This window comes from Littorina saxatilis, linkage group LG15, assembly GCF_037325665.1.
Source record: "Littorina saxatilis isolate snail1 linkage group LG15, US_GU_Lsax_2.0, whole genome shotgun sequence".
In the NCBI taxonomy this organism is placed as follows: domain Eukaryota; kingdom Metazoa; phylum Mollusca; class Gastropoda; order Littorinimorpha; family Littorinidae; genus Littorina; species Littorina saxatilis.
In genome coordinates this window covers 25,734,040-25,757,401 of record NC_090259.1, presented here as the reverse complement: position 1 = coordinate 25,757,401, position 23,362 = coordinate 25,734,040, and the positions used below count along the sequence as shown (strand labels likewise).

Here is a 23,362-nt window from a genome sequence, read left to right as displayed (position 1 = left end):
GAAATTTTTTTACACTCGCACCGATCTACAAGGTGATAGGTAACTATAGGCTGTTTAAAAAAAAAGACAACGAAGGTGTCCAAATTTGGAATTAAGTAAACCCTTGCGTTTTTTGTCTGGTTGTCTGTCCCTGTTCATCACAGCTGTGGGTTTTTCCCTCCCTTCCCTGCCTTTCATTTACTTCGTCCCTCCTTGTGACAAGTCTGTCTTATACAATGTTACCATCTGTGGGTTTTTCCCTCCCTTCCCTGCCTTTCAATTACTTCGTCCCTCCTTGTGACAAGCCTGTCTTATACAATGTTACCATATCTGATCTTAAGTGCATAAGTCTGCCATTTTTAGATTGCCACCAACTGCTAAAATTTTCCCTACCGGTTGCGCTAGATTCAACTTCTTTTTACCACACCGGTGCACCCAACCAGCAACCGGCAGTGGATGAAGCTAAGTATCTCCTGTCCATATCTACAGACATTGATTTAATTGTGTGTGTCAAGGCATTGGCAGTTTTTTCTTGGAGAGAGAATGAGTGAGTTCACGTGTTTGATGGTATGAGAGGGCAAATGGGCCCAAACGGAGCGCTCATTTAAGGAGGGCGAAATAAGTGAGGGCGCCTAAAATGAGCGCTCAAGTTAAGGATTGATTGGCTGGTAAAAATAGTTAGCCAATCAAATCACATTTCTTAAGATTCGCGCTCCAAAAAGGAGGGCGCAGTTTATTTGGCGAGCTATAGATACGCGCTCCAAAAAGGAGCGCGCATTAATTGAGGGCGCAGCTTATCGTTATGGGGCAAATAGGCCCAAACGGAGCGCTCATTTAAGGAGGGCGAAATAATTGAGGGCACCTAATTGAGTAGGCGGATAGCTTCAGATAGGTCCCATGTCCTAGCCCACCTCTATGAACTCCTTCCCTCTGGCCGTAGACTTCGCACGCACAAAGCTAGGACACTCAGGCTGCAAAACAGCTTCATCCCCAAATCCATCACCCTTAGCAACATGTAAACACATCCACATACCCGACTCAGCCCCTCTTCTGCCAGTGCAATCAGTAGTAATGTACATGTATGTATTGGTTTTATGTACAACCGTATATTTCCTGCGATATATTGTATGTTATGATATTTTGCTATGATGTTTAGCCATAGTTCGTTATACGCGTAGGTGTGCGAGAATATGTAAGCACAGTGCTTTAAAGATGTTCATGTTATATAGTGCTATATGTTTTATGTAAAATCAATGTCTTGTTTGTATTACTGTTATGTACCACCCCTGAATTTCTCTATGAGATAATAAAGTATTCTTATTGTTATTCTTAATGAGCTCAAGTTAAGGATTGATTGGCTGGTAAAAATAGTTATCAATTTCTGCGGCCGCATGTTTGGATCGCGAGTCGGTAAAAAACTTGCAATGGAGACCATAGTCATTGCTTGCCAACATGGCTTCACGAGAACACAGTTTTAAAGACACCCCGGTTAGATGTAACGGTGATCTCAAAGTGTTTGTAAACAAATTAAAAAATTCCACCAGAAGACCTAGAAGTCGGGATCGTTTGTGTTGATAATCATTGATCTATTTACTGTCAGTGTAGTGCGCCTTATTCATGGCCGTGGTTCGACAATTGTGATGTCCGTGTGTTTGTATGTGTGTGTGCGTGTGTATGTGTGTATGTGCACTTATGAATATATACATCAGTGAGGGGTTTAGGTAGGATATGTGTATCAGTGAGAGGTTGATGTGTGTGTGTGTGTGTGTGTGTGTGTGTGTGTGTGTTTGGGAAAATACTGACAATAAAAGAATCTGCCTTCTTTGAGTTACTGATAACAAAGCGCGATAAATAAAGTCTCTGCTGACTTTCAATTGTTTCTTTCACAATTTCTGATGTTTTATATATATGTGTGTCTGTGTTCTTGGGAGTCAATCAGTATGTGTATGTGTTGGGGGGAGGGGGGGTTGAGGGGGTGGGGGGTGCGCGTGTATATTTTATTTCGTTAGAAACATGAACAGAAACATGTTCATTCTATGTATTAGGGGAAGGGCTCCTAATATGGACCACTTTTTGTTTCATGCTGATAACTAGGCTGTTTTCTTGCAGAGAAGTTTCATTTTGTGTTTGGTGGTCCTTCTCTCTAAGGTGAATTGTTAGGCCTAATTACAGTGTAATAGCTTTGATCGATATTCAGCAAAAATTAAATACAGAAAAAAATACAAATAGTCTATATTAGGAGCCTGGGCGCCTAATATGGACCAGTGAAGCGGCCTTCTCAAATTACTGTAAACAGCCCCCTATACTTCAAAATAACATGATACAACTTGGTGGGAAAGTCAGACTAATTAAACTATGCTTTAGATTTATGCTTTAGATTTATCTGTTTCAGGTTGATGAGAGCATTATTTGAAGCACAGCAGGAAACTAAAGAAGCATATCAAAAACATAGTGAACATTTTTTTTCTTTAATAAGCTGGAGCTAATTGCACCCCGATTGTAGATGATTCAGAACACGAGCCAATGTACAATGTACATTCAACCCAAGCAAACAACATGCTATTTATAAATTACAAATTTGTCACATCATCAAATGCAGCTTTCAGCCGAATCTACTAAACATAGACACGCGGGAATATAGAGCCAACTCCCATGATTGATGCAAAGGACATGTTCGCCCACATGTTGCAATGTACATTTTCGGCAGTAAGCGGCACTGTACATTCGGTGGAAGACAGAAATGTTTATGTGGCCCAAATATGCAATATATATGTTCGGTGAGTTATCTTTGCTTTGAATTCACGCAAGAACGCAACTTCTTTGCGCGGCGCCATTTTGAAAAGCAATGACTGGTTTTGTTCCGACAATTTTTCCATTCCAAGTTTTTGGACAACTCGCGAGTAAAATGCCCTCCTTTTTGGAGCGCGAATCTATTGCTCGCCAAATAAACTGCGCCCTCCTTTTTGGAGCGCGAAACTTTAGAAATGTGATTTGATTGGCTAACTATTTTTACCAGCCAATCAATCCTTAACTTGAGCGGTCATTTTAGGCGCCCTCACTTATTTCGCCCTCCTTAACCTTTGCCGTGCTTCCTGGGTTCACCTGTACCCAGAGACACACTAAAATCATTGTAACTCTGGAACCATTAAAGGTATCGTTTTGAAATTTTAAGTATCTCTCACACACCTAATTTGCTCTCTGTCTGCAAATTTTTAGTGTGTACATGACAACAAATTAAAATTAATTGATTATGTTAATTAACATAAACACTACCGATTGCGCGGGTTCACCCAAACCCATACTTTTAAAGAGTAGTAGTGATTGTAACTATCCCTCTGCCGACGGCGCGGGTTCTGCTACACCCATAATTACCAAAGCGGCGGAACAGTGTCTGTCTGCCTGTTTGTCTCCAAGAGACTCTCTGTACGTCTGTCTGTCCGTATCTCTCTGTCTGTCTGTACGTCTGTCTGTCCGTATCTGTCTGTACGTCCGTCTGTCCGTATCTCTCTGTCTGTCTGTACGTCCGTCTGCACGTATCTCTCTGTCTGTCCGTACGTCCGTATCTCTCTGTCTGTACGTCCGTCTGTCCGTATCTCTCTGTCTGTCCGTACGTCTGTCTGTCCGTATCTCTCTGTCTGTACGTCTGTCTGTCTGTCCGTATCTCTCTGTCTGTACGTCCGTCTGTCCGTATCTCTCTGTCTGTCCGTACGTCCGTCTGTCCGTATCTCTCTGTCTGTCTGTACGTCTGTCTGTCAGTATCTCTCTGTCTGTCTGTACGTCTGTCTGTCCGTATCTCTCTGTCTGTCTGTACGTCTGTCTGTCCGTATCTCTCTGTCTGTACGTCTGTCTGTCTGTATCTGTCTGTCTGTCCGTATCTCTCTGTCTGTCTGTACATCTGTCTGTCCGTATCTGTCTGTCCGTCCGTCTGTCTGTCCGTATCTCTCTGTCCGTACGTCCGTCTGTCCGTATCTCTGTCTGTCTGTACGTCTGTCTGTATCTCTCTGTCTGTCCGTACGTCCGTCTGTCCGTATCTCTCTGTCTGTCCGTACGTCTGTCTGTCCGTATCTGTCTGTCCGTACGTCCGTCTGTCCGTATCTCTCTGTCTGTCCGTACGTCCGTCTGTCCGTATCTCTCTCTCTCTCTCTCTCTCTCTCTCTCTCTCTCTCTCTCTCTCTCTCTCTCTCTCTCTCTCTCTCTCTCTCTCTCTCCAACTCGCGCTCACACCCGGATTCTGCCATCGCTGCAAGAAGTCGGTGAAGGGAGAAACTCGATGCACCCACTGAAGTAGCGCTGTGGGTTTCCCTGAACCCACACCGTCGTTAGAGGAATAAACGGTAAAAACCCTCTTTCAAATGTATGGGTTCAGACAAACCCGCATCGTCGGGCGTGTGTAGTCAAAAGCGGCATCCGGCAAAGGTTAAATGAGCGCTCTGTTTGGGGCCCATTTGCCCTCTCATATGATAGAGGAGAGAGTGGTGAATTGCTGTGTCTGACTGGCATGTCCTTTCTTTTCAGTGGTGTCCGATACTGCCTATGCTGTGTACAGACGTGTCACTGCACCTGATGAATTCAAAGTAGGAGTGACAGCTCATTATGGCGGCTTAATGGCAGGTAATGATGCTCAATGTGCACGTGTGTGTGTGTGTGTGTTGATGTGTGTACTTGTGTTAATGCATTCATGCATATCATCAAACATGTGTGTATATGTGACTTAGTGTATGTGCATCTTTTTCAGAGCGTGTCTGAATACCAAGCTAATTCTGGCATGAGTAAAACACTTCACAACTTGCAAAATTAAACCCCAAAACAGAACTTTTTTATGCGTAGGAAGCTGTTATACCTCCTTGGTTTCATTTCTCCTCCAGTCATTTATTCACTGGTTCTATATTGTGCCCAGGTCTGCTGCTTGGAATCCCCATCCTGATGAACGTACGTCGCCACGAATGGGAGACCAACCTGGGATGGGTGACACTCGCCATCTACCTCGCCTTCGTCGCTTTGTGCTGCATCTTCAATGCCGTCTATGATGGATACCCGAATACGGATTGGTCGGGATGGTAACGCGCACCTCTGGTGTGTCTTCCATTCTACAGAGGAGAACTTGGAAAAGATGCACTAAAAAGGCTGGAGAAAACCGCGTAGCTGGTTTGTATTTGATCGCCGTCAGTGTCATTTCTGGCTTGTTTGGTACCGTTTTAGCTGAGGTGGAAAGAGTGTCGTTTTCTGATGTTGATGTAGAATGCTTTCTGATGTTTTTGAGCACTGTATGGAAAAGATAATTGGATGATGAAATTGTATATCTGCAAGATGAGTCTGTTCTTGTAGGTTGATATGCTGCGAGGTTGAGCTTGTTTTTGGTGGAAAAAAAGGTCGTCTGTCACAAGGAGAAATGCCTCTGTTTACATTCAGATCTCTTTGAAGGGTATTGAACCAATGGATTGCTTAGGTTGAGGAAAAAAAAGGGCTTTTGTTGTTGTTTTGCTAAGCTTAGTATGCATGAAAAAAGTTACTGGTTGGTTGAGCAGTAAGATACTTGTTTGTATATGTGCCAGTTCGGTGATATCTGTGAGAGATATCTGACACCAGCTAGAGGAGGTTTGCAGAAGGCAATTGGTGGGAAGTGTTCTGACAGTGCTGTCTTGGGTCCACATCTGGTGTATGTCTGCGACGGATTGCAGTGAGATGCAGCAGAGATGTATTCAGAAGAGAAACATCAGCCTTGCCTTGGCTTGCAAATGGTCTATCTGTAAGCAGTACGTCTAAAAGAACAGAAATCAGGTTGGAATGTAAGAGCAGCATGAAACTGAATAAACAAGAGGGGGTCAATTGTGTAGACGTAATTCCTAAAAACAAATTTCATCGCAAGTAGCGAGGATTGACACCATGGAGATAACATTGGGTGATTAAGGCCGAAGGGAAAAAGAATTCAGTCTTGGAAGTGTTCATCAAGGCTTACCTGGTAGAGGATACAGGAAGCATATCAGAATAATTCTGTTATTTCTATCAATTACAGAGAATTTCCAACAGACTGATGAGGTCAGCATGCGCTGTAAGATCGGTTGTAGATGCATATACTCTCAGAAGAACTTGATTAATCTGCTTCAACACTCGGGTTGCACAGGAAATACTCTCAATTGTCCATCATCAGTGCAAAAAACAAAAATGATATCTACGTTTTGAATATCTCGGCACTGTGATCCCTAGATCTGCTTACAAGATCTGTTCTGCATTACTTACTGTTATGCATGGGGGGGGGGGGGGGGGGATGCTTGTGTGGGGGATTGTGTACCCCCAAAAGAATGATTGCATTTTGACATGGTTGAGAGACAAAATGAACTATTTTTAGTCTTGCCCTGATATTTTTTTCAAAAATGTCAAATGGTTCCCTTTGCCCTCAGAACGAATGTGAGCGTTGTTCCCATTTTGATCAAAACCTGTATTTGTATGTACATGTGATTGTGGGCATGCACATTTGTGATTGTTGAAAGAATTCCACTCATATTGTTTGAGCAACTGATCAAATGTGAACAGCTCAAACTAATTATGTGATGATTTGCATGTGTTGAAAGAACTGTTGATTTCTGAATACCACTGATTGAATGAAAAGGTTGTGAGGGTTGTTTCATGTTGTTTTAGGCTTTTGTGTGATACTGTCACTAGTTCCTCATAATTATTTTTTAATCTTTTAAACCAAGAAATTTGTTTGCTCAAGCTTTTGTCCTATATTAATGCACTACATTTCCCGCTGTAGCTTGTAACACTGTCAGCATAATTTCCTCATTGCAAAATGATCATGGAATGCAGTTGATGCAAAATGATCATGGAATGTAGTTGATGCAAAATGATCATGGAATGCAGTTTTAAACACCAAATAACGAAAGAATGGAATGCAGTTGATGCAAAATGATTCCCCCCGCGGGTTAGGGGGAGTCCCATATTGGTTGGGACGAAAAAGAATTTACCCGATGCTCCCCAGCATGTCGTAAGAGGCGACTAACGGATTCTGTTTCTCCTTTTACCCTTGTTAAGTCTTTCTTGTATAGAATATAGTCAATTTTTGTAAAGATTTTAGTCAAGCAGTATGTAACAAATGTTAAGTCCTTTGTACTGGAAACTTGCATTCTCCCAGTAAGGTAATATATTGTACTACGTTGCAAGCCCCTGGAGCAAATTTTTGATTAGTGCTTTTGTGAACAAGAAACAATTGACAAGTGGCTCTATCCCATCTTCTCCCTTTCCCCGTAGCGATATAACCCTTCGTGGTTGAAAACGACGTTAAACACCAAATAAAGAAAAGAAAGATTTGTCTGCATCATTTTATGGATTCTGGTAAGCATATCTGTTATTGCGTTTATTTATTTCATTGTTGCTATTTCTGTTTTGAGACCGCATGTTAATCAGTATTGTGTTTTAAAATTGTCTTGTTTTGTTAATTTTTACCTATCGTTTTGTAATATATACATAATCACCAACATGCATGAAGGTTTTCCTTAGATTTTGGATGGGTTTTTTGTTTAATTTGTATCAGTTTTAACTTACACATAATCATGACTATATTTTACTGTTACATCATTTTCAGCTTATGTAAATGTATCGATTTCTTTTGCAGTTTGTTACTGTTAGTATGTTCATATCAGTTTTGTGTCCATACCAAACTTAATCTTGCCGGTGTTCGTTATAACAACACCACAGTTGTTTTCATATCTCATATGACGGAGGCACTCTTTTGATTTTGCCTTATTATACATTAAATCTTTGGTTCCAGAAGTGCAGTTTTGTCTGCACATACGGAAGCATGACAGCATTTGGCTCAGAATAAGATGTAAGTGTTAATTCCTTTGTAAATTAGCATATGAATCAAAACCTGCGAGCACGCTAAGAAAGGATACCATTTTCTGTCATTTACAGCTAAAGGGCAGGTTTCATAGAAATGACTCTGCGTAGTCGGCTGGACGTTAAGCAACAAATAAACAAACAAACAAATCATAGAAATGACAGGACATTTTCGCAACTCTGCATACTGAAACCATATGCAGACCTGGGAACCCATACGATTTTGCTGTATTTTGTACGCATGATTGTCTAGAATACGGTCAGTGGAAAAAAATATGACGAGAAAAAATTCCTTGACTACTTTTCTTCACAAGCGCATCCCGAAGCTGATCCAGTATTTTGACACATGATTACAGTTTTTGTCAGTAAACATTGAAAGAAGCATGCGCTTTAAATGTATTTGTAAACTGAATTAATGCTGCGACGGACGGGTGTGAAGCATGTTTGAATCATGAATGTTCAAATGCTGTGTGGAGTACGCTCATTTTTCTGAAAATACACCAAGTTTGTTTCTTCTTCTCGATCGCTCAGCACCAAGTTTGTTTGGGAATACATGTACTCCAAGTGCAAAACAGGGGTTCCCAGGTCTGCATATGGTGAGTTTTGCTGCTGACATGCGGAGTCAGTCATCACATATTCATTGTCACACATCAATTTGGGTCTGTCATTGGACAGTTTTAGAATCTGATGTTCTTGATTTCATGGAAAAGTGTATTCTTTTCTATGCAGCTCTTGCTGAAGATGTGAAAACAATGGTGTTTATGGAATTCTCTTTGCTTTACCGCTTTCAAATTGTTTCCATGTGATACAAGAAAGTTTTTGCACCCCATGAACAAAGAGTTGTCACCCATGACATTGTCCACTGTTTTTAAAAATGTTTTTGTTTTTAAATCACAGGGTTAAGAGCTAGCAACTGTAACATCAGCATACACATGAAAATACACATGAAAATAAATATGTTGACATGTGAGCTCATTTCTTATGTCATTGTTTACCTGCTGAAAACCATTACAGACTGTGTAACTCATGGTTGAAAGTTTTATGTATTATACAGTAACATCAAACTGTCTGTGCAATATTAAAGTGCAAGAATATCTGGGTGCTTTTTGACTCACATGCGAAGCAAAAGTGAGTCTATGTACTCACCCGAGTCGTCCGTCCGTCCGTCCGTCCGGACGTCCGGAAAACTTTAACGTTGGATATTTCTTGGACACTATTCAGTCTATCAGTACCAAATTTGGCAAGATGGTGTATGATGACAAGGCCCCAAAAAACATACATAGCATCTTGACCTTGCTTCAAGGTCAAGGTCGCAGGGGCCATAAATGTTGCCTAAAAAAACAGCTATTTTTCACATTTTTCCCATTTTCTCTGAAGTTTTTGAGATTCAATACCTCACCTATATATGATATATAGGGCAAAGTAAGCCCCATCTTTTGATACCAGTTTGGTTTACCTTGCTTCAAGGTCAAGGTCACAGGAGCTCTTCAAAGTTGGATTGTATACATATTTTGAAGTGACCTTGACCCTGAACTATGGAAGATAACTGTTTCAAACTTAAAAATTATGTGGGGCACATGTTATGCTTTCATCATGAGACACATTTGGTCACATATGATCAAGGTCAAGGTCACTTTGACCCTTATGAAATGTGACCAAAATAAGGTAGTGAACCACTAAAAGTGACCATATCTCATGGTAGAAAGAGCCAATAAGCACCATTGTACTTCCTATGTCTTGAATTAACAGCTTTGTGTTGCATGACCTTGGATGACCTTGACCTTGGGTCAAGGTCACATGTATTTTGGTAGGAAAAATGTGTAAAGCATGTGAGTCGTATGGGCTTTGCCCTTCTTGTTTTGGTATATAATGGACAGAAATCACTTTGCACATAAACCACAGAGGACAAATGCTTAATGAAAACAGTAGAATGTGCACACAATTATACCATGCACAATTTTAGAATGAATGAAAGTGAACACAAAAAACACTAGCAAGATTTTGTGAAGATTGCAACACAAAACAAAACAAAAGTGTTTATTTTTTGTAGCCAGTGTCATGTTACATTTCTGAGCTCTGTGCACTTGAGGTATATATTGCTAGAATCCACCAAAACATTTGATAGACCAGTCCCAAAGAAAGGTACATATTACATGCCTGAGATGCACAAACCTGTGCAGTGTCACTAGTAGTTTTGTGTGGCATCCTTGCCAGTATAATCCTGCATGAGCAAGAGAACAAACCAAAACCTTTTTGAAATAATTATTTGCTTATCAATTAACATGCTATTGTCCCATGTATCAAAATGCACCCCACTGCCATGAATATTGTTTGGAATTGTGGATCAACGCCCATGTATGCCCATGTACATTTAACAGGCATGGGAATTGAAAAAAGTAAAAACGGCTGAAAATTTGTAAGTAATATTAAAGTCGATGGCGCGAAGCGCTTAGTCTTACTAGGGGGATCCGGGTGTATGCCCCCCCCCCCCGCCCCCCCGGAATTTTTTTTTTTAAAGAACCCAAATTGTGCAATTAGGTGTCATCTGAGCTCCAAATTTGCCATTAAATTAAGTTTTCAGAACCATTTTTGCCTCTCCCATTTATTTTTTCGGCGGACACTTGCTTTTTCGCCGGAACAAAAAAACATTTTGGCGGACAATTCCCATGGCTGATTTAACTTCTTTTTAGGCTGCTTTGGTGGCTTATGTTTAGAAACATGATTAACTGCAGTTGCTGTTACTGTACACCAGAAATCAGATGATCGAATGTTGTGATGAGCAATCGTTTGCTGGTAAAGTCGGCTGTTTGACAGCGGGTTCTTGTCGGCAATAATTTAGGTGTTCTCGGAGAAAGATCTGCGAACTTGCACCATGATAAAACCCATTAATATTCTGATTGATTGATTCCTCAAAAGTCAGAGTGTGAAAAAAAGTAATCATGATTGTACTGCAGTTGTATTCACTGACGAACAATTAAGACCCTAAACTTCAGACTAAAGCAAGCTCACAATATGGTCTAGAAAGAGGAAAAAAAAGGTTTAACAAAAATACAGTGGGTAATTAAAATTACAGTTCTGGTGAATTATTATAATCAGGAGTATCCATTTTTTCAAGCACAGCCCAACTATACAATGAAGGAATAACCCTCCATGTTTTTAATTCTTGTAAAATCGTCTCTCTCTCTTCTTTTCTCCCATTGGGAGCAGTTCCTATGCTATGATACATTTGATCTAGAGTCAAATTGGCTCATAATATAAGTGGATGTGGATATGGATTATGTTTTGGAATGGAAAGTCTTTATATGCAGTGCTGTTGAGACTTTTTGCTTGGCACTGATTGTTACAGTCTGTGATTACTGTTTGTTAATTTTTGGCGGCTATCATATACATATAGGTGTCATTTAAAAAAATCTTCTGTTGGTATACATTTTAGAATGTGATTGTGTATTTTTTAACTTCATATATACTGTGTTATCTTGCTTAAAAATGTATGCATGTCTGAGGACTATGTCTGTAGTTTGTAGCCCGCATTTGAAATAATTTGAGCTCTATCTGGGAAATTAAGCACACCAGTTGATTTGTTATTTTAACATAATGTGTTCTGTCATTAGAAGTTACATGAAATGTTACATTTTTTGTCCAAGGTGATCTTATTCTCTGAATTTGAAGGAAAGTCACAATGATCTATTCCAGTAAATCCGGAAACCATCTATGAGACCATTGGAAAACAAAAGTTAGGATTTTTCATTGTGTAAAAAACAAAAAAAACTCTTTTTTCAATTAAAGTTCTTATGAAAAACTTTTTACTCTTTTTTTGACGGAGCATGATTTCTTGCACATGATTTTCAGTAGGAAATTGTGTGTCAGAAATAGCACTCTATCACTTAAATGACAAATGTCACAATAACTTGAGCTTCATATCCTTCATATATCTTTCTTGCCATCTACTGAAAAAGTAGACATTTTGTACGCCATTTTTTCTAATGAATTTCTTGTTGTGTTCGATTGGGACTGCACCCTTTTCAGTAGCACTTGCTTTCAGCTGAGAAAAATTGCATTCTCTACCTGTAGCTTTTTGTCTAGTTTATTTTTTCTTTGTCTGAGCATCATGTGTTTCCTTTGTACTGGAAACTTGCATTCTCCCAGTAAGGTCATATATTGTACTACATTGCAAGCCCCTGGAGCAATTTTTTGATTAGTGCTTTTGTGAACAAGAAACAATTAACAAGTGGCTCTATCCCATCCCCCCCCCCCCTTTCCCCGTCACGATATAACCTTGAACGGTTGAAAACGACGTTAAACACCAAATAAAGAAAGAAAGCATCATCTGTTTGGTGGTCTTCCTTGGTCCCAGTACTGCTGATGGGGTCTTTGTCGACCAAAAGAGTGGGATTCCCTGTAGGTGGAGTTCCTGGAGGGGGATTCCCTGTATACAGGGAATCCCACAGGGTGGAGTTTTTCAATAAAACTTGCAAACCATACTCGAATTTCTAAGAAATATAAAAAAAGATTGAAAAACATCAAATTCTACCGATGTCGCCAAGCATCACGTGACTTTCAGCGATATCAGCAACACACTACAGGAACTAAATCCTGTGGTATTCCCCGTATACAGTATTATGGTAATTTTCTTGTAGAAAGGAATTTTTTTTCTTTTTCTCCCCAAATCAAAATCATAATGACATGTACAAATTATGAGCTTTAATTTTAAGAACTTTTTTAATTGATAAAGAAGCAAGGGAATAATTATGTCTTCTATTTGTGAACACATTTACAACCAATCCACTGAAAAATTACAAAAAGCCAAAAGTGAAAAATGAATAGAACACAAAAACATGGAAAAACCTATAGGATGGTTCGTGGAATTAATGATTGATCGTGTTTCATTAATTTGTTAAATGTACAAGGATATTCTCAGGGTTAACATGACTTAAGAAGACCACACAATATTGACATTGGTGTTGATGTTTCTTTGTAAACTTGCTATGCAGTTCTGGTTCTCAGTGATAATGTGATACATGTAGTAATTCTGGTATTTCTATCTTTATCTGACTAACTAGCCTCCTATTTTTATATTCAAATGTGTACTGTTTTATTTTCCATTTGCAATTAAAAAAATTCTTGCTTATTTGCTTTGCTGAGCGTTTTGTGTGGAGTATTGGTGGAAGAACTGGGAGACAACTTCTGCTGTTCATAATTTATAGATCTAAATAATTTATTGTCTCCCCTACAGCCTCTAGTTCTTCGACCTTTTGTTTTCCATAACTCTCTCTCTCTCTCTCTCTCTCTCTCTCTCTCTCTCTCTCTCTCTCTCTCTCTCTCTCTCTCTCTCTCTCTCTCTCTCTCTCTCTCTCTCTCTCTCTCTCTCTCTCTCTCTCTCTCTCTCTCTCATTGCTATGATTATTTTGGCTCGATTTTTCTCTGGACCATCCACACAAAACGAGAGCAGTTTGAGGATAACTTACTTTCCTTCCACACACTCGTCAAACAATAACAGTCAAGTTAGTGCAGTCCAGTAACAAGGAATGCGATCAAGTAAAGCAGTTAGGTGATAAATTCACCATGCTACAAATAGAATTCACCTATACCAGACCGTATTATATTTTTGCGCATAGCAGAGTATGCTTCTTTCTGTCAGTTTATTGTGTGTGTGTGTGTGCACAGTGTGTGTGTCAGTGTGTGCGTGAACTCCATCGCTGAAAGTAATATCAGTTTCAGCCCATTTTCAGTCGCATGAAAACTCACCAAACCTATATAAGTACTTCTACCTTATCAGTCAACCCATGTTAGACTTCTTGAAACCGTCACGTCACGGTTCAGCCAACTAGCACTGATTACCTGGCAGTGCTGAACACGGGCGACTCAGCTGAACTGCAAGGGCGGATCTGGGGGGGGGGGGGGGTAACACAGGTTACGTAACCCCCCCACCCCCCAAAAAAAATTCAAACATACACTAATTTATTGGCTCAGGATGCACCAGATAGCTCGATTTTGCTTCTTTGGATAAAAAAATTTTCTGGGGGGGCATGCCCCCGGACCCCCCTAGAGGCTTAGGCTTGAATCTTCGCAGTCATTTTGTAACCCCCCCCTCCAAAGTGAATTGATCCGCCCTTGAACTTTGACCAGGGATAGTGGGGAGGTATCGCGTGTCCTTTAGATATGGGAATGTGAGGGGATGAGCAAAACGTCGAGATTGGGTATGTGTGCTCACTCAGTTGGAGGTTTTAATTAGTGCCAATGTGTAGATATAACAGTTGGGGGAGAGGCTTAGGAATACAGTCTAGGCGCAGTCACAGCATGCGCCAGAAGGAGGTGTGGCTTAGCTGGCCGTTTGTGCAGTAACCATGTCGGTATCAATTAAGCTCCACTGCCGCTTCGGTCCCAGTGTGTTATTTTGACCTGCCATGCTGCAGGTCAAGAACTTTCCCACCGTCGGTAGCAGACTATCAAGTTTCCAAACGCTGACAACTCCGAAGACTCTGGAGAGAATTTCTCTCTGTACGGGCTGCAGAGGTTTGATGTACAGATTTCCCTGTGCATATGCAGGCCTCAGTCTCTTCGTCTCCTTTCCCCGGCCCTTGATTGGGTTTGAGGGATGGCAAATGCCGGAAATACCTATTGCTGGAGGGATTAGCTGTAGCGTATCGGCGTCTGTGACTTGATACCCTTCTTGCTGCAGCGTCATAGTTGAAACGGATGTGTCCCGTCTGTTCGGGTTGATATTTGGGGAATAGTGTAAAATTGTAACCTCTTACTCTTAGTCTGGTTAGAGGCACATAGTTTAGGCGTGTGCCGGAAATGCCCTGGCACTGGAAGGATTGGCTGTATCGTATCAGCGTCTGTTGCTATCTAGAGACCGTTCTATTTGCGGTGTCATAGTGGAGACAGATGTTTCCCATCTCTGAGGGTTTGATAATTGGGGATTAATTTGTACAGTTGTATCATTTTCCCCTAGTTCGAAGCAAACAGTTTATGAGGAAATTGAATTTCTCTCTCAAGGGTGTAAGTTAAAGGTTTGCCAGGCTTGGCAAATATATTAGGCAAAACACAGATTCCTGTTGAGATGGTAGTTGTAGTTGGTGTTGGTTTTGTTGATGGTGGGGTTTGTAGAAATTATAATCGTTCTCGAGTTCGAGTTGTTGTTGTTGAAGTTGTCGTAGTAGTTGTTGTTGATGTGGATGTAGTCAATGTCTGACTGATTTGTTACAAGGACATTCTTGTGTGTTCCCAGCACTGTTTATTAGTGTACATGAGTTGTTGGAGGTGCTGTTGAAATTTAAGCTGTTCTTCCTGATGTGGGGTTGTTGTCGTGGTAGTTGTATCTGTTTTGTTGTTGTTTGTTGATGGTGTCGTCTTAGTTATCTTTGTTCCTTTTGTTGTAATGGTATACAAAGGTGTTGTTCTTGCTTACGCAAGGCATCAACTGTTCGTGTTCAGCTGTTTTAGCAGTGTGCTTCAATACTTAGAGGTACTGGGTGATGGTGTTGTAAAGCAACGAGTGTACAGGTTGTATATGAGAGAGTTTTTGGGTGCTTTTTCACACTAACATTGTAGTTGTTCTGGGTTATCGAGCTGTTATTCCTGTTGGTGTAGTGGTGTACACTGAGAGGTGTTGGTCTTGTTACACGCGGTGTCTGCCGTTTGTGTTCAGCTGATTTAGCAAGTTGCTTCAATACTTAGTGGTATTGATCGAGTACCGTTGTTGTGAAACAACACGTGTACAGCAGGTTATATTGGGGAGAGGTTTTGGGTGTCTCTGGGTGCTTTTTCACACTACCGAGGATCGCACAAAGGCAATTGCTACATGGTTGGACCGGCCCCTTGCTGGCCCGTACGGACCGATCAATCATAGGGGGTAAAAATCAAGGGTCTGCCAAACCCGGCAAATGCAGTAGGCAGCCCTCCCAAAGATGGTACTTTTCGGTAAGATTTACAGTTTCAAGCTCGGTTAGGACAACTTCTTTAAAAATGTGATTTTATAGAGTTTTTTGGGGAAAACTGAAAGGTAGCCTCGTCAGGGGACAACTATTCAAACCCTTATCCTCATCATCTTGTTTCTCGATTGAGAATAATCATTTATAGATGACTATTATTCATTTCCCTTGTTGGGGTGTACTTGCATGTACTGGTGGTTGATTACCCAAATGTCCTCTCAGTGTACTAATGGTACAGGTAGGTATGGGGAGTGGTGCAGTTGTTTGTTCAACACATCTCATTATTTTGTTTCTCCACAAACAAATAATCATTTATGTATGATTTGTAGTGTACCTCACAAGATCTGAGTGTTATGATCACAGTAGCTTTGATAGTAGAGGCTGAGCGTTTCCAATGAGGGTAAAGTATTGTAGAGATCGGTAGTCAAGGTTGTTATGCCCATCGGTGGTGGGCTGTAGCTCTCCTAATGTGAGGCAGATTAAGTTGAAGTATCTCTCAGTGATTGAGGATTTCGTTGTATGTGTACCACACAAATTCTGAGGGTTATGATCACAGTAGCTTTGATAGTAGAGGCTGAGCGTTTCCAATGAGGGTAAAGTATTGTAGAGATCGGTAGTCAAGGCTGTTTTGCCTGTCGGTGGTGAGAAGATCGTATATATTGCCCTTGGTTGGGCTGTTGCTTTCCTGATGTGAGGCAGATTAAGTTGAAGTATCTCTCAGTGATTGAGGATTTCGTTGTATGTGTACCTCACAAATTCTGAGGGTTATGATCACAGTAGCTTTGATAGTAGAGGCTGCGCGTTCCCACTGAAGGTGAACGTATTGTAGAGATCGGTAGTCAAGGCTGTTTTGCCTGTCGGTGGTGAGAAGATCGTATATATTGCCCTTGGTTGGGCTGTTGCTCTCCTAATGTGAGGCAGATTAAGTTGAAGTATCTCTCAGTGATTGAGGATTTCGTTGTGTGTGTACCTCACAAATTCTGAGGGTTATGATCAAAGTAGCTTTGATAGTAGAGGCTGCGCGTTCCAACTGAAGGTAAACGTATTGTAGAGATCGGTAGTCAAGGCTGTTTTGCCCGTCGGTGGTGAGAAGATCGTATATATTGCCCTTGGTTGGGCTGTTGCTCTCTTAATGTGAGGCAGATTGAGTTGAAGTACCTCTCATTAGGTCATTAGGGCACCAATGATGACCCATCTCTCGAACGGAGTCAACTGTCAATTTGCTGAAATATTGTCAATACATTTTCTCTCTCAACAAGTTTATTGGAAACAAAATAGAATGTAGTTCGAAAGAAGAATTTCTTGCCGCTCTTTTTAGCTATCCCACATTACCATAGGATTATTCTGACGTCCACTATCGCGGGTTTATCTCCCCTACCCCTTTGGGGCTTTGATGCAAAATAAATGCTTTGAAAATTCATTTTGATTTTCCTATTTCCATAAGAGTGTATTTAAACCTTTCAAATGTGGGTGGGTGGTCAATGTGTGTGTGTGTGTGTGTGTGTGTGTGTGTGTGTGTGATTGTTGGTATGTGCTGAATCGCGTTGAATTTATTAAATGCATACATTGTAATACTGTTATTAAGACGATCATTAATACAATATCGACATGATAGCATGATCAACCGTGCGAGAGAGAGAGAGAGGGGGGGGGGGGGGCAGGCAACGCGTAAATCATTAAGAAAAAAGAAACACTCAAAGTGCCGTTCATAAATTCTTCTTAGTCATCAATATATCAACAGAGGGAACAAAAGTCCATGTGTACACTGCGTCAATAATACAAAAACAGAATAACACATCGCATAGAATTCCAAAAGCGGCCAGGAAGACAAAATCGAAAGTAGATCCTACTTTTTACTACAACATCAAGGGAGATAAATCTGTTTATCAAACGCTGCAAGCAGACTGGACGCAGTACAAACCTCAGTCATGGTTGAGTAAGCAAGTAGAGCGCAGCAGTAAAGAATATTTGATAGGAAAGGTGACTGTTCTCGCGTTGGCTCGCGACCTAGAGCGACGGGGAACCAGTTACTTTGCCGTTTGGCTTGCCTTTGCGTCGGTCCTGGGGCAGGAAAGGTTGAGGCTGACGAGGCGACCCAGTACGAACGCCGCGGGAAGTTGAACCGCGGGAGGTGTGTCCTGTGTATTTTCGGAGCGAAAGGTGCAATTAAAGTGTCCTTTTCGTGGGGGGAGCCTGTGCTTAAAAAGGATGGCAATCTATAGACCCGCTCGCAGTCGCGAGGATACAGCCATGGAGCTATCCACGCTTCGAAGTCAGTTGGATCAGGTAGGCTGCATATGCTTGTTTTGTGTTTGTATTTGTGCGTCAGAATGAAACTTTTAACTCTATCCCTTTATATCAATCACCATCATCATGTACATAGTGTTTATATCCCTCCCTCGGACTTTTATTTTTTATGATAAGGTGGTCCTGAGTTTTATCAATTTTAACAACGGAAAAAATAAATATACATTCCTTTATTGGCCCATCCCCATCACAAGCGTACGTGAAAATATATTCCCTTACCATATTCTTTTATCCAACAGATGTTATCACTAATTTATAGCGGATTTCAATTCTGCACCTCCCTTGTAGACAGGTGCCCCTTCCTCCCTCCCTCCCAACACCGCTAATAGCACATTACCAATCCCTCTCCCTAATGGACGCATGTCCGTGGGACAGAAGCTTCATCCCCCAGACCCGCTCGCACTCGCGAGGATACAGCCATGGAGCTATCCACGCTTCGAACTGAGTTGGATAAGGTAGGCTGCATATATGCTTGTTTTGTGTTTTTATTTTTGCCGTCATCGAAGTGACGTCACACGTGTCACAGTATGGTATACAGACGTCCGGTTTTACCGCGCCTACCCCTCTGTTTATCCGAAAGTTGAATCTCGGTTTTCCATTTCAGGGATTCAGCTTTGGGTACTTTCCAGGTCTTTCTGCACGCTTTTCTAAGCGTCAATTTAGGCTGAGCCAATTTCGCTCAAAGGGCAGAGGGAGGGTACAACTTACCTTCCCCTCAGCGATTTTTCACAACTTTAGGTTTCTAGCACTTGATTTTCTAGTTAAGGAAACCTTGGTTTTATACGGAAGCCTTATTCTATCCCTAGGCCAGTTCTCTTACTTTGAGATTATTTTCTCAAGGTTTTTGAACTAACTTCATGTAATGCGGCGTTACAGTCATCGGGAAACTGAAAATTTAAAGACGCTCACGCACCCCTCTCTCGGGATAGGAGCTTAGAGTCTGAGAGCGGATCGGGTTACTGATTCCCTCACGTGTTTGCGGGCTGGGCTAACTTAGTACTAGCATGCAATCAGGTTTTCAATACTCCCTACGTTTCACTCCTGATTTTGCAATAGGGAAAGTTTACCCTCATCTTTGAAGCCTCGGCTTATTCTTTATCGTTTTTCAGCAAAGGCCGCAACTCGGTCTCGTTCTGACCACCGAGGTTAAGCGTCATCGGTCTCGGTTGCTACCGGGACGGGTGACCGTTTTGAATATGGGCCTTTCAGGCATTCTTTCTAACTTTCAAGCTGCGGCCTTATGGCTTCAGCTATTGTACTGCTGTTTACTCACACTCAAATTCAGCAGTACTTTGCTCCCGCGAGGGACTCATTAGCCTTTTGAGATAAGGCAGTAAGGTGAAGAAAAAGGGGGGGGGGGGGAGTGTTTTTTGTATCTTGGACTATTCTCTTTTGAGCTCTGTCCAGACGGTTCGTTAGAACATGGGCCTATTTCTAGGCCTTACGTGGATTAGGCTTGCTTCTCCCTAATCTTGTCAGTGTGACTTGTTTAGCTCGCATTATAAGATGACAGGTCTCTTTTCTCAGAGAGACCATATACTGGATAGGGATAAATACAAAAGACCACAGCAAGACAAGTCTGGGTCTTTTGGTTTCGGAGTTTTGATGCTCCACATGTTTCGAACCGCTACATTCTGCTAGCCTTCATAAACATTACGTGAAACATTCTTCCTTTTCTCCTAGCTGCAGCGCGCAGAGGTACCGAGATTCACACTCTTTGGCTTACAGTGTTATGTAGGTTTCAATAGAGGCTCTCTACCTCACTCTTTTTCCGTCCAGACTTTTTGTCAGGCATCAACAACTAGGACAACCATCTCTGATGGTTTTTATAGTTTTCCTCTTTCTAAGATTCTCGCCATAGGCGATCCATTGGTATGAATCTGACCAGTTATCTCACTATGCTCCTTCCTGTCCTTTACAAGAGGTTTAAAGGTTCATAAGCAAAACTACTCTTATCGTTTTTGATCACAAGGGTAGATTAGTGGGGCTCGTATGTTGCAGACGCACTCATAAATCATTCACATCTTGCAACAAACATCATACTTTGTGGTATTGTTCCTTATAATTATTTAAGGGATTTCAGATACAGAGCCACTTCAGAAATCGTTTTTTTGTGTCTTTGATAGGGAATAAAAGGCTGCATTTACAGCAGACGAAATTCGTACCAAAAGCGCTCAGCAGTAAATATTCCCAACTCAGCAAATGTAAAATTCAATGGTTTACCATGCACCAGAAGTTGTCTGCTGATAACACATGCATGACATAAATACTCTTATGGGTATTTTTGTGTTCTGGTATTTAATTTGATCGTTTTTAGAATTTTATATATCCGCAGCATGAAAATTCAAGATGGCGGCCTCCGCAACATTGCGTGTTTTGATTTGAGCGAAAACAACGTTTCTGAAGGTAAGTTTTCAAGAATACGCATCCATTCACCAATGTCACATCATTTTACTGTTTAATTCTCCCCTGGGGTCTGTTATTCATCGGGTGAAGCGCTGAAATGCAGAGTAATCTTGCAATAGCTCATCAAGCTGGATTGTGATGCTGATAGATCTAGATCTATCTGTTGATTACAAGTAAGGAAATCATGATCGCCACGCTGGTGATTTTAAACAGATTAAACGAACTTTGAATAAAAGGCGAGGAGAAAGAGATTGTTCATGGTATGATAAATGATTAGGCCTGCCTACGTTAAGGACTTCCATAAGGTGGGGAGGGGTAGAGTCAAAAACTGAGTGAGGGTAGGCCAGATAGTAGGATGACCAGCTGGAGATAAAAACACTCCACTCCCCATGTCTTTACAGTGTTGTGATCAAACTTTCAAAGACGGCCAACAGACAAAAGCATACAGTGTATGCTAATCAAATGAGATAAGTGGTTTTGAAAAATGAAGAGGTACCGCTCTTTGAGTTTTACAATTTTGGTTTGTTGCTTGTTTCTCATCCTTTTGCTTATTCTAAGTTGACCGTGCATTGGTGTGAATTTTATTTTTACAGGATATATACAAGAGTTACACCACATGCCGGTTCCTGGGAACAAGCGTTCTGCATTTATTCCGGTGCCACAGAAGGGAGCCGATTTCACTAGTACTACTGTATCAAGGTTTGTTACCTAATACATCTTAACAGTAAGATTTTTTTATTTGTATTAATTGGAACATGTTTGCACATCATTTGTAAGCGACCTCTGTGAATTTGATGGGTTTAACGTACGAACCCTCACTATGGTCAACATTCTGTTAGCGACTGTTTGAAGCGAATAAATGTAGCGGTCAGAAAGATTCCAGAATCAGTTGGGTCACTGGAAACTGTGTTTGTTTGTTTTTTAACCTGAAACAGTAAGAATTATACGAATTCATGAAATACAATTTTCTTTCATTTTGGTCTGTTGTGTGAAGACTTGCTAACCCAGCTTTGACCGACTCTCTGAGATAGTAAACATTATTCAAATACATTCAAATAAAAATGTCACTTTTCATCTTTTGTGTGAAGGGTACCACAGGCTGATTTCCTGCACCATGGATGTAGAGGAGGCCAGACAGTCTGCTTCTCATTCCAGCTGTGTTGCGTTTTTTTCTGCTCGTGAAGTGTATCGCCACATTGCCAAAGCCATTGGCCAAGAGAAGTCACCCTGTCTGCCCATTTTGCATAGCCTTACAGGCTGTGACACTATGTCGTTCTTCAATGGTATTGGGGAATCAGAAGGCTTGGGAAGTATGGCAAGCATTTGAAGACGTCACTCAAACTTTCTTCAGGTTGTCTGCTCCTCTTTGTAAGCTGAGTACTACTGACAGGGCAGCACAAGAGCTTTTTGGTGTACATTTGTAGGACAAAACCAGCAACGTATTGGGTGTAAACAGTGCTAGACGGTACCTCTTCAGTAAAAAGAGCTGCCAAATTGACCATAATCCCCTTACAAGTGAGGTGCTGCTGCAGGACATGAGATTGAGAAGAGCCATCTACCTATTAGACTTCCAAACTCTGTGGGCTGGCAGTTCAAGGCTGGAAAGTGGGAGTCATTCTGGACGAGCTTTCAAGAGGTATCCAGCGTGTGCCGAGAACTCATGAGGTGTGCCTGCAAGAAGAGCTGTACAACAAAACGCTGCAAATGCTGCTAAGAAGGACTGCAGAGCACAGCTCTCTGCAAATGTGCTTGCATGCCTGTGAAAACTGTCAGCATCTAAACTGTGCAAAAATATTATTGCACCCATTTTCATACCCCAACTCAAACTTTTATTCCTGTGTCATTTTATTCAAACTGTCTATGCCATTAAAGGCTCGCATCTTCGCTATCTGGCACATTTTTTTTTAACATCATCATTTACGCCGTCAAAATAAGGATACCCTTGACGTGACAAAGAGATGGGACAAAAACTTCGGGTACCTTTTAAAAAGCCGACGACAATTCCTGAGGCACAACTGGGTCACTGTTGTATACGAAGAGAAAGTCAACTTGATTATCCATCCAGAACAGGTTGTTTTATTTCGCCATCTTGCATATTTCTAGTGTTGTGCCATTGTACCTACTGATGTATGTGTCGATCTCACGGATGAGATGTTTATGTGTCAAATTTGAGGGATACCCAAGTCAACTAAAATCCATGTATTTTAGCAATGACCAAGTGGGTTGCGTTGAAACTTTCAGGAATGTGTGTCTACGCACGAGGCGTAGTTCAACCGTTTGAGTACACTTTTAAATCTTCACGAAATAATATTTTAAAAACTGCCACAAGTTTGTTGACTTACATCCCACATATTTTTGACTTCGCATGTATATATGACAGATGGTTGTTTCAAGTACTGCCAAAGTTTCTTTTGAGTATAGACACTTGCCGGAATGTGCTAGTTGTGTAAACACATGAGAACAAACAACGTTTTCGAAATACAGCGATTATGAATTTTAGTCGACTTTTGAGTTGATACATTACATTTTTATCAGTTTTATTTTGGGGGTACCCTTATTTGGGCGGCGGTCAAATAACCCATGTAAAGGCCACCTTTTATCTTAAAAGTGTTCCAGTTAGCCAAGTTGAGTACCCTCAATAGCATACATTGAATATAACAGCACAGGAATGAATATTTTCGTTTTGGTATGAAAATTGGTGCAATATATTTATTTTTGCACAGTTTAGGTAATCCACACATTCTTCAACCCTGCCACCCACACCGTCCAATCATTCTCTGCACCAACAATACATGTATTGTTTTGTTTAAAAATGTGTTTGTGTTAGTTTCTATTGCAAGAGAATGTCTTGTAGCATCAAAAATGGCTAAATACCCTTTTATTGGCGGCCATTTTGAAAATTG

General features: G+C 41.1%; 2 protein-coding genes across 2 annotated transcripts in view; both read left to right on the top strand.

Moving 5' to 3' along the window:
* Positions 1-12,940, top strand: part of LOC138948913 (rhomboid-related protein 2-like) — a 63,738-nt gene extending 50,798 nt beyond the window's left edge. Inside the window, exons 9-10 of the mRNA XM_070320548.1 lie at positions 4,495-4,590; positions 4,877-12,940. Coding sequence (XP_070176649.1) covers positions 4,495-4,590; positions 4,877-5,040 — 260 coding nt within the window. The 3' untranslated portion in view covers positions 5,041-12,940. The remainder of the gene's footprint in view (positions 1-4,494; positions 4,591-4,876) is intronic.
* Positions 12,941-17,954: 5,014 nt separating this feature from the next.
* LOC138947967 (rhomboid-related protein 2-like) overlaps positions 17,955-23,362 on the top strand; it is a 58,391-nt gene continuing 52,983 nt past the window's right edge. The window contains exon 1 of the mRNA XM_070319491.1: positions 17,955-18,032. Within this exon, the coding sequence (XP_070175592.1) occupies positions 17,955-18,032 (78 nt within the window). The remainder of the gene's footprint in view (positions 18,033-23,362) is intronic.